Raw genomic sequence first — 15,571 nt, 5'->3', positions numbered from 1 at the left:
ACTCAGCGCAATTGCCTTTGTACACCGATGCATGTATCATTCCTATTTTGCACCCGACGCACAGCAGATTTTTCCCTCCACAGACGCACGTCAGTAAATTAGGGAATGTATTTGCACTCCTGGGGGCGGTTCAGCGAAAAGAGGCGGTGTGTTCAGGTACAAACGTTCCCTGGTGCTATTTTGCAGTTTCAGAAAACAACTGACCAGGAAAAACCTGGTTTAAAGTCAGTAGCGCGTTATTCAGATGCTATTTTAGGGGCGCATGCTTGGCCATAATGTAGCCTGTGCACAACGCGCATACACTTTGCTTCTTTCATCTACACGCAGCAGTTCCGATTTTTGCAAACCATACATAATTACAAGGAAAACATATTACTGAAAATGGCTTCAGGTGTTTGGATAGGTCAGGAGGCACTTTACAGTACAGTCCTCAAAAAGTCGCAGCATTCTTTGTGGCTTGTTGTGTTTTACACATTTCCATGAATCATGGATGTGTTGATGACATAAATGAGGAAATATTAGAGGACTTAAGGAGATGTGATGTTGAACTACGGTGGGATAGGACACTCCGGCGGAGTGTCACTTCTGCTCCGGGAGTGGCAATGCGCGATGCGCTCCTGGTGGAGCGGGTGGCCGGCGATGGAGTGGGGGGAGGAGGAAGGGGCACAACAGGTGCAGGTGGTGCGTTTGGAGGCACACGCTCCATGGCTGCAATACGCCCGAGAGGCCGCAGCAACATCGCCACCCGGCCAAGACAGGTATTTATTACTTTACTGCATCCCGGACAGCTCCCGCTGGCGTGCACCAGGCAAATCCGCCGTCATAATAGCAATCCGCCACGGAACAAGCGCGCCTGCTCTTAAAGGGAATGTGAGATGACGCTCTGATTGGTTTATTGCACGTTACACCCAAACCACACCTAGCTACTTCAGATAAACCCATTTTAGATTTGCGTCGGGCATAAGAGTAATTTATCCCGCCGGTATAATAGCAACAGTGCCCGAGATCCACCCACAAAGCTACTTGCGTTTTACGTTTGATACTTGCGTTTCAGATCGTTAAAATAGGGCCCCAAGTCTGCGACGCTTTTTGTCAAATTAACGTTGTTGAGAATCAATCTACAATAAAGTGCATTACTTAGCAATCATAATCTAACGTTGACAAAAGAATTAATACTGACTTTGTTTGGTGTGATAAAATCAATTCAACTGATTGATTTTCATATTGCATGCAAATTAATGGAAACCAATATGTTCCTTAAATGGCATCAAAACATGCAAAAATATAAAAATGTGTAGCATGCATTAAAAAATGGTTGGCAAAAATGTAAAGTGCATATATATATATATATATATATATATATATGTTAATTAAGCAGAAACCTCATCCTGTAAAAAACATTTTTGAACTCCCATCAGAAATTTTGTGATCATTTAGTGTTATGGGTTTGTAAAAATCTGATTTACCAGTTAGTACAGTTATTTTAATTCTACAGTTTGACAGAATAAATTGAACTACTTATTTGTACAGTCATATGTTCTGCTGCCAACAGTGTTATTGTGATTAAACAGTTGTAGTTGAGGTTTAAAATGATCATGGTGAACTATGTGGGTCTCTCTCACCTTTGGGGCCCTCACTAGAGTATCCCAGGTTGACCGTCCCCCTTGTCGCCTCAGCAACCAATCTTCTCCCACTCACTGATTGGTCAAACCTAAAATTGTCCAAATGAATGGTCCAATAGAAAAGCCACTTTGTCAGTTGTGAACAGACAATTTTCTTTTCTCACAAAGCTGCAGTATATCATGGGCCTCTGCATTGTTTTCATCATAAAGTGCTTTGACAGATAAAAAATGAACATCATCATTTTTCAGTGCATTTTATTAGACCCAACCAAAGTGCTCAACTCCCACTTCAATGTGCTCCATGGAAAAGCTATAAAATGTGTTTCAGCTGCATGGAAAATTCTGACAATTATATTGCGTTATATATCTGCTTCTTAAATGAGCTAAGGACAATTTGAATCTTAATTAAGTTGTTACAAAATGTAATGACTATTTAATGCATGTAATTTCAAATTCATGTCTTCAATTTTCTTTTATAATGAGGAACAATAAAAGCCCATTCATTCTCAGAAATAAGTTGTGCATATTAACCGAGATTCAAGCTGAGTCTTCATATTTGCTTATGTAAATTAAAAATGAACTCTACATCTCTGCTTCTTTCACAGATTATTGGCAGCTACTTTCTCCTCAAGTCAGACACTTTCACTTAGGCATCCACAGTTGATCTTAAAGTTGTTCCAAGGTTTTTATTGTTTGAAAATAGCCTCACAAAGCAAAAATGTTCTTTCTTAAATCTTACCTTATTGTCTCCTGTGGGCTCAGTTCTGAAAGATAAAAAAAATAAAAAATAGGCATTAAGTTTCCAGAATTATTATGAGCTATCTGACTTAATTATTCTTATTGGCATTGACCACAGAACCATTGTGCTTGCTTACTCCATCTACAGCAAGCTGTAAATGTCCACTGTTTATTAGTTTTTGGTTCTGCACTAATATCATAGCCTCCAGTCAGTTTGCAGTTCAACAGTGAAAGCTGGAGCTGAGTGTTAATGAGTTTTGTAATACAGCTTCATGGTTGTCTTCAAAGATCCTGCTGGCCACGGTGAAAACACAACAATATAACAATTGTGCAGATGGCACTTGCCTCAGGAGACATATAAACTGCTTCTTTTACAGGGAGAAAAATTGCCTTCGTCATTATATTTTAAATCCCTGCTGTCATGCTGGCCAAAGTCTTTGAGGGTGACTATATTAGATCCCTTCTATATTCCCAATAATTACAAAGCATACATTACTCCCCATTGAGGTGGATTACTCAAGAAGAGCTTAATGGCTTGGAAGCATGCCACATCCTCTAACATGTGAAACATCCTCATGAAGTTAATTTAACTTGCTCAGGGATTTTACATTAAAGCTGAAAGGACAACAGTGAAGGAGGTATCAGACGTTTCAGGTATAGAATCAGCTGCCGGAGGAGAAAGGTCACACCTGCTTTATGATAATCCTTTTGCTCCAAACCCTGAGCCATGATTTGTAATGGACCAGAATCAGTCACAGGGATTAAACTGACTTTTAAATGTGTGACTTAGGGCCACTTTTTGTTATCGTGCACAAACAGGCTTCCTCCATCTCCTTGTGCTATAGCACAACGATCCCCTCAGAGATGGCACTCCAAAAACATCTCTGCAACATCCCTCCTTCCTGGTCAGATGTTTTTTACAACATCACAACACTTTTCTTTCGTCAACTTGCCAACAGGCATCGACCTCACTGTTTGGACAAGTGACAAACTTGTCACATCACAAATATTCTCGGTTGGGTAATGAGCTCTAAAAGTGCTGCAGTAAAACTGTCTCACTGTGTGGTGGTTTTAAACTCTTATTAATGGGCGTCTCAGAAATTCCTGAGCCATGCAATTTGGTACTGCCTTAGTCACCTTTAGACTTAAAAACAAAAATTCAACGTGTCTCTCTTGAAGGAATAGTTCAACATTTTGAAAATTATTCTCAGTGGATTTTTTGCAGAGAGTTAGATGAGAAGAGTGATACCCCCTATTGTCGGTCAGTTTAATATAAACTGGTGTTATGAGTGGTATTGATCTTCTCAACTCTCAGCAAAAAAGCTATCAAGCGTGTTTCCCAAAATTTGCAACTATTCCTCTTAAATCTACAGAACAATCTGTGTCAAAAAAGCTTAATGTGACACTGACTCATCTGGCAGGAACCAGGTGTGAGTCAGGACATCATGTTCCCCAAGGTACAATTTCTGCCAGTGTACCAACAGCTATAATCCTTTTAGCATACAGGTTGGTGTCATTGTCCCTTTATTTATCCATGGGTGACTTTTCTGCAACATCTTGTAACACCTTTAAAGTGGAAGTACTGTTTCTTGGCTGCCATTTGATAGAAGGCAATACAATAGCACAAAGTTCAAAGTAGATGTTTTCTGTTTTTTTTTCTCTTTTGAAGAGCACAGGAGAGATTTGGATGTTGTAGCAGAAAGAAACATGCTACTTAATTTCAGTTGGACTTAGAAAACTACTCAACAAAGTTACTGTAATTGCAGTGACAGAAGTATCTTTGCACATTCACACTAATGTCTTGCTCAGGGCCACCTCTGCACCTCTAGTTGTTCAGCGTGAGGACTCATTCCTTCCTCCTGTTCAAATTGTCCCAGTTTTTCTTGCCTATAACACCTCCAACCCTGCAGTCATACAGTACACATACTTCTCTAACCTTTGTGCTGCTGCTCTTTCCTGAGAAGAAAAGCTTTGTGCTGACAACTAATGTTCTGCCTTTGTCGGAAAATATATAGCGTGCCCTTGGTGAAGGTCAGCATGGGGCAGTGCCGAGTCACAGCGTGTAACCGCCCATCTTCTTCATTATACTTTAATCACAGTTTCTGTACTGGAGAAGTGTAGGGGGAGGTGACATTTTTTCACCTCGAGCAATTCAAGTAAGAGAAAAGTGCATACTTGCTTGTGTCCTTTGTCTATACCAGAGGACAGTGCAGATGCAGAGCAGGAGGAGCAGCACAATGGCAGAGAGGGAGGCTGTTACCGCCACAGGGACTGTGCAGTCATCTCCCTCCTGCACCACCTCTGCAACTGAGGAGAGAAGGTTTCCTCAATGTTTTGGTAAAGAAATGCTGAAACATTGTTGTTACTTTGCAATTCAATTACAGATTTGCAGACAAGGGGTAAAAGAAAGGTGTGTTCAATTTTCTGTTATAATTTGCAGTAGTATGCATGAGGGTGTTTGTCGAGGGAAGTGGATTTCAAGAAAATGTTACAACTACAAATGGAACAAGATAATAATGCAGTATTTGCATTTTGGACCTGAGAGAGGTTGGCTCTGTGTTGCAAAGTCATGCAGTTTTGATCTAGCAGCTCCTTTCTGTTCCACTCATCCACTCTTCTCTTTAATAGTAATGCCCAGTGATGATTCACAGGCCTCCCAAAAGAGAAAGGGACAGAAAAAGAGGAAAAAACAAAGTGAAACACACAAAGAGAGCCAGGTTAAAAAAGAGAAAAAAAGGAATGTAGAGATAGAGAACTAAAATAGGACAGAACAAAGAGAGACTAACAGTGCATGGGTGTTTAATTGTAAAACGCGAAGGCCGTGTTCTCTCACCCACTGTCAGGCGGACGCTGCTCTTCAGTGGTGTGGGAAGGGCAGACACAGAGGCCAGACACTCCACATTAGAGCTCTTTGCTGCCGTGAAGCTGAGGTTGCTGGTCACATTAAAGAGGCTCTTCCCCGACTCTTCACTACTGATGTTGTATTCACCCTGGCTCACCTCCGCGCCAATCCCCGCGCCAAGAGAAAGAATCAGTATTATTCTAATTCTGCTTACTAATTACAATCTGACTCAATACATAACTTAATTTAAAGGAACAATACAAATGTAAAAGTATTTTTTCTTCTTGTGATGCGGCCACGATCTGTTGTGACCATGTTTGTTTTTAAATTGCTTTGGAGATGACATTTGGTTATTGGTACTTAGCACCAAACAGTTACACTTGAGAAAATTCTACAGCAACATGTCTTTCCAGATATGATAATCCTAACACTTTTGGTTGGACCCGTAGTGCAGTTTTCTAAAAGGTCTGGAAGAGTCTTTAGGCCACTTTCTCCAAACAAAAAGCCTGAGAGTAATAATGTACCTGCATTTGCACCTTCTCTGGCTCGGTACAGGCACACACTTTTTTTGAATTTGTGCTGTTTTGCAGGGGTAATAGAAATGAAAGTGGTCTTGAGTTAAAATGTGCACAAAGAGAACTGAATTTTGTGAAAAATGGACACAAAAAGTTAGCTATTTTTTGCCTCTTGTAATGCTATAAACCAAATGCAATTGAGTGCATTGTACTGTATTGGGGTTACAGCTGATAAAAAAAAAATGTGTTGATTCATTTCTAAATCTATTTCTGTGTCAAATGAAGAGTTGCAACAGTGTACCTTGATCTTAATAAGAGTTTTCTAATATGTAATGCTTTGCTAAGTTTTCAAAATAACAATAGTGAGGAGGGTGTATGTACTTACCTTTTTGTCATTCACCTGCCATTGCAAAGTGGGTTGAGGGTACCATCGTGCTGCTTGGCATTCAAACAGGACCGACTGACCCTTGAAAGCCAACTTGTCCTCTCCAATGACTCTCACACTGCCCTTTTCTGCAATGAGAAGAAAGTACATACACAAACTTAAATAGTTTCTTATATATGTGCTTACATGCATCTAAATGTACTTTTGCATATGAGATTGTATAAGTTTATGAATAGCGACACCGGGTAGGAATCTATGAATTTCTTTTCAGTTCTGAAATGCACATTGTTGCATGCACACATCTGTACCCAAGATTAGCATCACCTCTCCAGTTGGCCTGCTCACTTTCAATGATTGATCACATTTCTCAAAGTCTCAATTGCCTGACGAATGCTTATGCTTTTTTTCCCTTCATCTCCTTCTCTACCAGCCAAATAAGCCACTTAAGGCCCTGGGAGATACAGTATCTCAAATGTGAAGTCTACTGTGTGGCAGAATGAAAGGCGGTGGATGCAACAGACAATTGCTACAGACAGAAAGATAATTACAGAAGCTTCGGTGCTTTGTCAAATGAAATGACATGTCTGTGTGAATTTAGGTTTAAATCCCTAGATTTTTTGTGCGCATTATTGGCTGTCCCTTTTCTCCAGGTTCTTTTATGTTATGCCTGATTTGGTGTCATAAACATCCTACCATCTAATTCTAAAAGAGTGTACTCTGGCTGCTCTTAGAGAATCTCAGCACCGTTGAAAAAAGGTTGGCGAGGAACCAGCAGCCTCATTTGCACTGACTGATGAGGGGCTCTGGGCGATCATGGCAGATTGATACATCTAAACAGAGAAAGGGACGACATCAGCACTCTCTCCCAAAGCTCCAATTTAAGTGATCCCTGAAAAAGGTTTCATAAGGTTGGTTAATCACTGTAGGGAAACTCTGAAGACTTTTGGCTGCTGTGGAAGGCTGTGTGAGGCCGGGAGCCCACACCCAACTCTAATTCCACTGATATTTCAGCAGGGGTCCTCAGAGGGTAATTTTTGCTGTCTGTGTGCAGGATTGGTGTGTATATGCGCACAAAGGTTGTCTAATTTCAAGAGGAAGGGCACTATGCCTCTACGGGCCAAACATCACAGCATGTTCACGCTTTATATTGAAGAGTTCTCCTTTTCTGCAGCTTTAGCATTCACGGCAGACCCTGTTTGTACTCAACAGCACATGCAACCATATTGATTTGCTCAAGTTAAGTGTGTGTGTGTGTGTGTGGACTGTGTTGTCATATTTACATCATCTTTATATTGGACAATTAAAGCAGGGAGTGTGGATGATAGCACACAGAGTCAACCAGCCCGCTGTGGATTTGTGGCTTTATTCCAACAGTATATTTGAAACTGCAGTACACAAATCACAGGCAGAGTTGCTGACTGTTAACTGGGTGTGCCAGGATGCACAATTAATTCAAAGGCTGTGTCAGGCCATAGTGATCCTCTGCATCCAGACTGAAGGGCCTGATTCCCCATGCACTACTGTTAATGGCTGCATATGTCAGTGGGGATTTGTGGCACTGGCAGCAATGGAGGCTCTTACAGTAATATATTGGAGGTGATGGGTCATTGGTTTTGTTTCCTCTCGCTTTTTGCAGAGAGGATGTTTCCACACAGATTTTTTTTTTAGCTGAGCTCTCAACTCAATTTGTACATACTGCAGATGCAAATAAGTTGAATGATAAGGTCAAAAGAAGCCCAGGTCCAGGCAAGTATTGACGCATTTGCGAAATAAGTTATCATCTAGTTTGAGGCATGCCACCTCTATGTGAGCTAAAACTCTGCTGTGTGAATAAATGGCACCGAGTGGTCAATATCTTCCCAGAGATGCCACTACTTAGTTATCTGCTCAAATATGACGTCTTTAATTAAGTTTTAAAAATATATATATTCTTCTCCACTCTCCCAAACAAGCCCGACTACCCTGCCTTCAGCAAAAAGAAAAGAAATGCTTAACCCTTTCCTTACCTCCCTTTCAACCATAATAATTTGTGTACAGTCCCACATTTGTGTGGAAATGAAAAGGTTTTTGAACGGTATGGTCAATTTAAGTGATATTTCTCTAACTTGGTTGTTTAGACAGTTTTAGTTGTTTAAATGTTTTTTTGTTTTTGTGGTTATTACTATCAGGGAAGTCCCACTTGTTGAAATGCTGCAGTGCTCTCCAGCTAGAGACATCAACACCATCAAAACTGAAGAGAAATACTGATTCTTATCAAGTCCTGACTCCTAACTTGCCAGCAAATGTGCCTCACACGGCATACCCACTTTGGCACAGCACATCTGCATACAAATATACACTAAATGAGGAGGGGAAGAGGAAGAGGAGAGAAGATTGGCTGCAGCCTGTTAATCCTGCTCTGCTGCCTGGTCTGACTGGCATGGAGTCCATTGCCTTCCACCTGGTACAGTACAGGCCAAAGGTTTGGACACACCTTCTCATTCAATGCGTTTCCTTTATTTTCATGACTATTTGCATCGTAGATTCTCACTGAAGGGATCAAAACTATGAATGAACACATATGGAATTATGTACTTAACAAAAAAGTGAAATAACTGAAAACATGTCTTATATTTTAGATTCTTCAAAGTAGCCACCCTTTGCAAACCCTTGGTGTTCTCTCAATGAGCTTCATGAGGTAGTCACCTGAAATGGTTTTCACTTCACAGGTGTGCTTGGTCAGGGTTAATTAGTGGAATTTTTTCCCTTATTAATAAAAAATCAAAGGGTGGCTACTTTGAAGAATCTAAAATATAAAACATGTTTTCAGTTATTTCACACTTTTTTGTTAAGTACATCATTCCATATGTGTTCATTCATAGTTTCGATGCCTTCAGTGAGAATCTACAATGTAAATAGTCATGAAAATAAAAAGGAAACACATTGAATGAGAAGGTGTGTCCAAACTTTTGGCCTGTACTGTATTTATATCTGAGAGCCAATCAATTCCTATCCCAGACACCACCTATACTAACATAAACAATGTCACAGAGACCATCAAACATGCCTGGCCGGGCCACTCCACCACACAGGCCCAAATGACTTCCCACCCTTGATATACACCCTGATTGGTCACTCAGGTGCTTGTTCAGCTACTTTTACAGAAAACTTTCATTCTTGAATGCCCACTTCAAAGGAAGCATGAGCGCCTTTGTGTTCTTTATTTTTTGTGAGTAGAGATGGCAATGTGTGGGTGGGCAAAAATGAAAGCAGCTACACAGCTCCTGCTTAGTCCCTTCATTTACCTCTTTTTATTTATTTTTTAATGCTGCTTTTTGCCTCGTCAAGGTAAAATGTGATGTGGTTCTGCACTCTCTCACACTGCAATAGTTGCAATTGAGACTTGTTCTCTGCTTCATTTACTTCGCAGCTTTGCATGCGTGTGTGCAGACTCTTGTTTGCAAGAAAGTGAGTATCCCTAAGAGGGGCTGGCTGCACAAAAAGACTTTGAAATTTGCTACAGTAGAAATAAACAGTCCCTTGCTTCTTTCATGCTACAATGAACCAAGGTAACATGCACACACATCCATACATGAACATATGCACATGGTACCTCCTCTGATACAAACATATGGACATACAGACCTTGTACAAACAGGCTTGCTGTTTTCCTATCAATACCCTGGAGGTCACAGGTCACTTGTCCCTGGTTGTGCCTCTGTGTGTTTTTCAGGACAAACACCCAGCTGTCCCCCTGTGAGACACGGCTTTTTTCGGCCGTCACATTTGGGTTGATGGAGGGCAGGACACCAATCTCCTTGGAGATAGTGAGAACCGCTGTACCATTCAGCAGCCACACCATAACGGTCCAGTGGGTGTTGGAGGTACTGCAGGTAAGCCGGGCCTCCTCTCCTCGCAGCACGGTTAGTGTTCCAGGTGACAGCTTCATCTGAGCTCCGACTGCTAAAAGTCCAAAGACAAGATGTAAAATACATTAACAAGTCCTTCCATGTCAGAGTCTGACAACAGAGTCTGAGACAGTTTTCATAATAAGTAAAACCAAATCAAATCACCAATCTTCACTAATCAATCTTGTTGAGCGTGGGCTGGCCTATTTCTTGGCTGGGTGCAGCATACCGGTAGATATAAAACTATGTTTTATATGTATGGGGTGCAGTGGCTTCCTGGAGTCCTGTCGTCACCTAGAAGTTGCCAGGCAACCAGCGGAAACTCTGTATTTCCAAAAATATCAAACTACTCCTTTAACAAAACCTAATAAGATTTAGTAATATAACAAAGTAATATTAGGCAAATAGAATTAAGAAGCTGGCTCTGCAATATACAACACATAAACCACATCATTTCACTATTGACCTTATCAGAAAATCACTTTATACAAATGTTTTACTTTTTTGCAATGCAAACTGACTCCTTCAAATATAATCTCAAATAAAATATGCAATGTGTATATACAGTAAGATCACATTTGTACAGAAATCAGAATTGACACATCCAAACTGTGTCAGATTGACATTGCTGGAGGTGTTAAGGAAATATTATTTGAGAAGAGACTTTGAATTTTATAGTCAAGGGATGAACTGAAGTTGGTGTAGTAAAGAAAACCCATAAATATGGTGGGGAATTAGTGACCAGTAAGTTGAGGCATTCCCTCAGTTAGTTCAAAGAACAGAAAAACTTAACAATTCAGTAGCATTGTTTTAGTCAAATTTGAATCAAGAATTCTGAGGAGGAAAAGTGAATGAGTTATTGCTTCTTTCTCAGGAATTGATAGAGAGAATGAATGAAAGAAAGAAAGAGAAAGAAAGCCTTAGAGGGATAAAGAGACAAAGAAAGAAAATGACAGCACAACTCCCTAAATGTGTTTTTACTCAGGCTGTCCAGATGGAGATTGGTGATTTGACCGGATGCATGAATAAGGGCAAATAGGATTTAGGGAAGAAATACTAACAAAAATAGGAGAGTGTAAATTAATCTGTAGCTGTCAGCAACAGGCCACGGCATCGTTCTGCAGGGTAAATATATTAACAGTAACCTGCAAGGATTACATGAGTAGGGCTAAAATAGAAGAATAGATTCTATGAGGAAGTGTTCATAATAACCCACTATGCACTAACTGTTAAGGCCTACTCAGTGCAGCTCCCAAGCTGAATTTCAGTGTATCTTTGTGGCTTTCTATTGTTGACAAATAAAGGAGAAGAGGAATTAATATTAATGGCAAACCATGAAATATGAAATAAGAGGTTCACACCACAGTACACGGGGTGATGTATGACTTGTTTGTGGTGAGCTAACTGCGTTACCTTACACAGCCAGCATGCAGAATCATAAATTATGCATTCATTTAGGAAATTAGGCCTAAGAAATATCTAGGCCAGCCTGTATGGTTATTTCTTTTAATTGCAATCAGAGAATGGCAGTCTAATGAGCATAATTTGTGCGTGCTCCTATTGGGACCATGAACCAGTGACTCTGAAGTCCCCTGACCACTGACTACATTTAGCTGTTAACTAGATAGGCACATTAGGCAGCCATTTAAAAGAAAATTAATTATAAAGTGCAGATAGATTATTTGGCCCTCTAATTAAGAACACCACAGCACTGAATGTAGTACAAGCACATTACTGGTCTTTGTGACACATCTCCAATCAAACAAGCTGCTGTGTTTGTTTTGAGCTGAAATCAAACCTTGAATCCTGCATGAAAGTAGGAGCATTAACAGAGAAAAGATGTCCATGTTTAATCAGTCGATCCAGTCAATCCATTGTTGAACGGACCTGAAACAGAAATAATTGAATTATTCCCTACAGAGGTTGATCCAAATCACAAGTCTTTAGCCATGCTAGCAACAAGGCTCTAGGGATGATGTCTTTCTTTGAGTCCACCATTTTGGTCCAGACTGAAATGTCTCAACATCTACTGGATGGATTACCATGAAATTTGCTACACATATCCATGGCCCTGCATGGTCCATATATTCCAGTAGGGGTGGGAATCACCAGAGGCCTCACAATACAATATCATCACGATACTTATGTCACGATATTATATTATTGGGATTTTAAAGCATATTGAAATATTCTGCGGTATATTGCAATTTATTACCTTTTTTCCAACTTCAAATTTTTTCCCAATTTCAAATTATGTCCCCAAAAGGAAACTTTGTCAACATCTGTTTTATCTAAAAAGATACATTTCTGTTCTCCATTCATCTCACTTCAATTTTATTGCTGCAAAATGGGATTGTCAAGCAGACAAACTGACCAACACATATGTAATAAAAGATTGATACTTGGCATCTGTGTATCGATTCAGTATTGCCACAGAAAATATCGCGATACCATGCTGTATTGATTTTTTCCCCCACCCCTACTTTCCAGTCAGCCTCAGCTGTACTTTGTGTTTAGTGCTAATTAAAATTTGTTAGCATGCTAACATGCTACACTAAGATGGCAAACATGTTAAACACTATGCCTTCTAAATATCAGCATGTTAGCAGTGTGAGCATGTTAGAATTTAGAACCCCTAGAATTAGTCTTTTAAAAAAAAAGTATATAAAACATATATCTATATAGTAAATCTTTTATAAAAGAAAACAGGATCAATTGCAATCTAACCTTTTAAGTGTACCTGGTAAATCACTTGTTGGTAAAGTTTTTTCCATACAGGTCAGAAAAATTAATGAAGCTTATTAGAGTTTTTTATATTTAATTTAATTCTATTTTCTTCATTCTGAGCTTAACGTCCCTGTGCATTCATGTCATTTCAAACAACATTAAACGGAGTATTTGTTGACACCAAAATGAAGCAATGCAATCAAGTCTAACCAACCCGAAAAGTCAAGAAAACCAAACCAAGTTACAGTAAATGTATGCAATATCTGTTCACTGTGTTCTTGTTTCTGGTAGTAGTAATAATAATAATAATAATCCTAATTTATACAGCACTTTTCAAAACAAATTTAGAAACGTGCTTTACATGGTTGAATCAGGATTAAAACATTTCAGAATTGGTCTGATGTGATCTTGTCTTCTAGTATTTGTTAAAAGAAAAACGTATAAATGAAGCAGAGCAGCTGCATTTTGTATTAGTTGAGGTTGTGAGATTGTTTAGGGTTTAACAATGAGATGACATAAAAGCATGAATAAGCTTCTCTAGATCAGGTCGAGACTGGAAAAGACAGATTTTTAAAATTCTCCCCAATTGAAAGAAAAAAAAACACCCCACGTGATTTAATTGCTTTTGTAACTTGTTTTTCAAATAAAAGGTCACTGTCACAGGTTTGACATTTGTAGACAGGGAACCAAGATATTTTTTTGTAAACAAAAAAGAAGGATTTCTTTCATTTAGCTGGAGAAATCTTTTGGACATCCAGCCCTTGTTTTCTGATAGACACGATAATAAGTGAGGAAAATTGCCTTGAAAGTAAAGTTCAAGGCAGTTCAAGAAATTTTACCAACATTTTTATTTTTAGTCAAAGTGCAACAGTTTCAGTTAAATTGATTTAAGTCAGAGTATGATTACTTATTTAGAGGTTACCCAGTAAAATCACGGAGATCTTATGTATAAATAACTTGCAGCACTGCACCTGTCTTTCAACCATTTCTTTCACACACAGCATAAAGCAGCATCTCCTGAATAACGTTAAAGTCAATGAACAATAAATAACCATAAATCCCATTGTGTTTGTCTGACTCACCTCAGTCTGGGGTCTCTGTGGATCAGCGGCAAGTGTCACACACAGTGGATACATGTCAACGATGCTGCACCTTTCTCATGCTTGGTGCTCAGCCATGTCACCTAAAAATGTCCTGTTAAATATTACCAAACTCAGTGGGAACTTTGCCCTGTGTTACACACAGATGTAAATATAGAGTGACTCAGACTGCAAACAATACCCCTTGTAAGCCCCCAGTTCCCAGGGGGCCTAACAAGTAGACCTCCACCCTCTCTTTAAATGAATGGATTTGGACACACTGGATGATGTAGCCGTATGATAAACATCACAGATGTACAGTATGATATATAGCAGAAGGAAGACATGCTTTGATATCTTTTAGCTACACTAGTAGCGTTGCGTTGGATGGCAATGTCAGTCTGTCAATTTCTTTCCACCACTTTGGTCCAGACTGATTTATCTCAAAAACGTTTGGATGAATTGAAATTTACAGACATTTATGTTCCACATAGGATGATTCCTGCTAACTGTATTGCCTTTATTTTTTGGCTTTTAGCAAAATGTCTTAACGATTATAGGAGTACTGATTATTGGATTGCCAAGAAATTTGGTACAAGCCTTCGTGGTTCACAGACAATGTATTCATTTTACTTTGGTGAATCCCTGACTTTTCCTCTAACATCCCCATGAGGTTGACTTTTGTTGTTTTGACTGAAATGTCTCAGCAGCTACTAATGGATTATCATACATACGAGAGACACTTAGGTATACATTCCTTTATTTACGGTGCTATCTTGCGATACATCGTTAATAAAGATGGAAATACTTCTTCGGCCAGTACACCTTTGTCCTTCCTGTAACGATAGCTGTCAATAAAGGTAGGCTAAGGCGGTTTGTGGGTGAGATTGTGTTGAAAGTGACCAATCATAAGGCCAGTGCCTCCTTGGTTTTCACCCCCAAAATGTCAAAAGTCAGTTTCGATCACACGAGCAGAAATCCACTTTGAAAGCAGAGTGACCTGTAAGAGTGTGTATTTCCCTCCAGCTCTCGCAAAACAGACACTCTCTCGCGTGTGGTGGCTGCTCTGTGCGCTTGCTGAAAAGTTTTATTCACGCAGGTGCCATTCTGTGCCTCTCCCTATGTTTTTTTTCACACCCGCAGCTGCCTGTACATCTCTGGTTGCTGAATTGGTGTGTGAAGACCAATCTGTGGGTGTGAAATAATATAATTTGCTTGTGAGCATGTTTTATCGCGGTGATATGACATAAACCTGATGCCATACGCGTCATACGCCATAGCCAGCATGTTAGCATGCTGGCTTTTAAGTACAGCCTTATAGAGTTGCATGGCTGTAGACTTTTGTTTTAAGAACTTTTGGCTGGTCAAGCCTTATATTGTGTTTTTTCATTTTGAAAATGAGGAACAGATTTTACCAACGCCAGTAAGCTGCATGTCACATCTTATTTCTGTTCAGTGACTCTCAATTTAAACAAAGAGTAAATTACTTCTTATTCTTGGCAACTGTACGGCAGGGGTCCTGTGTAGATGACAGCCAATTGTATATTTAGCATGTTAACACTTACATGGTATTGTAAAGTACATACAATGCTTTGCCAAAAATATATTGCTATGGTATCATACAGTATGTCCACCTTCCTTCTTTTCCCAGGATGTCTTGGGACAAGCCATTTGCTTTATTTTCCTGTTTGCCCCTGCGCTGCTCACACAATGGTCCACCGATCTATAAATATGCCAACAAAAGAGTTTAAAATAAAACAAAATAGAACCACTGAG

At 39.6% G+C, this 15,571-nt stretch overlaps 1 protein-coding gene across 2 annotated transcripts in view; it reads right to left on the bottom strand.

The window, feature by feature from the left end:
• The window catches only part of igsf5b (immunoglobulin superfamily, member 5b), a 15,755-nt gene extending 1,845 nt beyond the window's left edge, over positions 1-13,910 (bottom strand). For both annotated transcript variants that reach the window (XM_039825244.1, XM_039825238.1), the window contains exons 1-8: positions 13,799-13,910; positions 11,788-11,876; positions 9,727-10,044; positions 6,103-6,230; positions 5,194-5,359; positions 4,536-4,667; positions 2,362-2,386; positions 1,623-1,711 (exon numbers count right to left, since the gene is read on the bottom strand). In XM_039825244.1, the coding sequence (XP_039681178.1) occupies positions 1,623-1,711; positions 2,362-2,386; positions 4,536-4,667; positions 5,194-5,359; positions 6,103-6,230; positions 9,727-10,044; positions 11,788-11,836 (907 nt within the window). In that variant the 5' untranslated portion in view covers positions 11,837-11,876; positions 13,799-13,910. The remainder of the gene's footprint in view (positions 1-1,622; positions 1,712-2,361; positions 2,387-4,535; positions 4,668-5,193; positions 5,360-6,102; positions 6,231-9,726; positions 10,045-11,787; positions 11,877-13,798) is intronic.
• Positions 13,911-15,571: the final 1,661 nt, after the last annotated feature.

Source organism: Perca fluviatilis, chromosome 2 (assembly GCF_010015445.1).
Source record: "Perca fluviatilis chromosome 2, GENO_Pfluv_1.0, whole genome shotgun sequence".
Taxonomy (NCBI): domain Eukaryota; kingdom Metazoa; phylum Chordata; class Actinopteri; order Perciformes; family Percidae; genus Perca; species Perca fluviatilis.
This window is presented reverse-complemented; position numbering and strand designations above follow the sequence as displayed.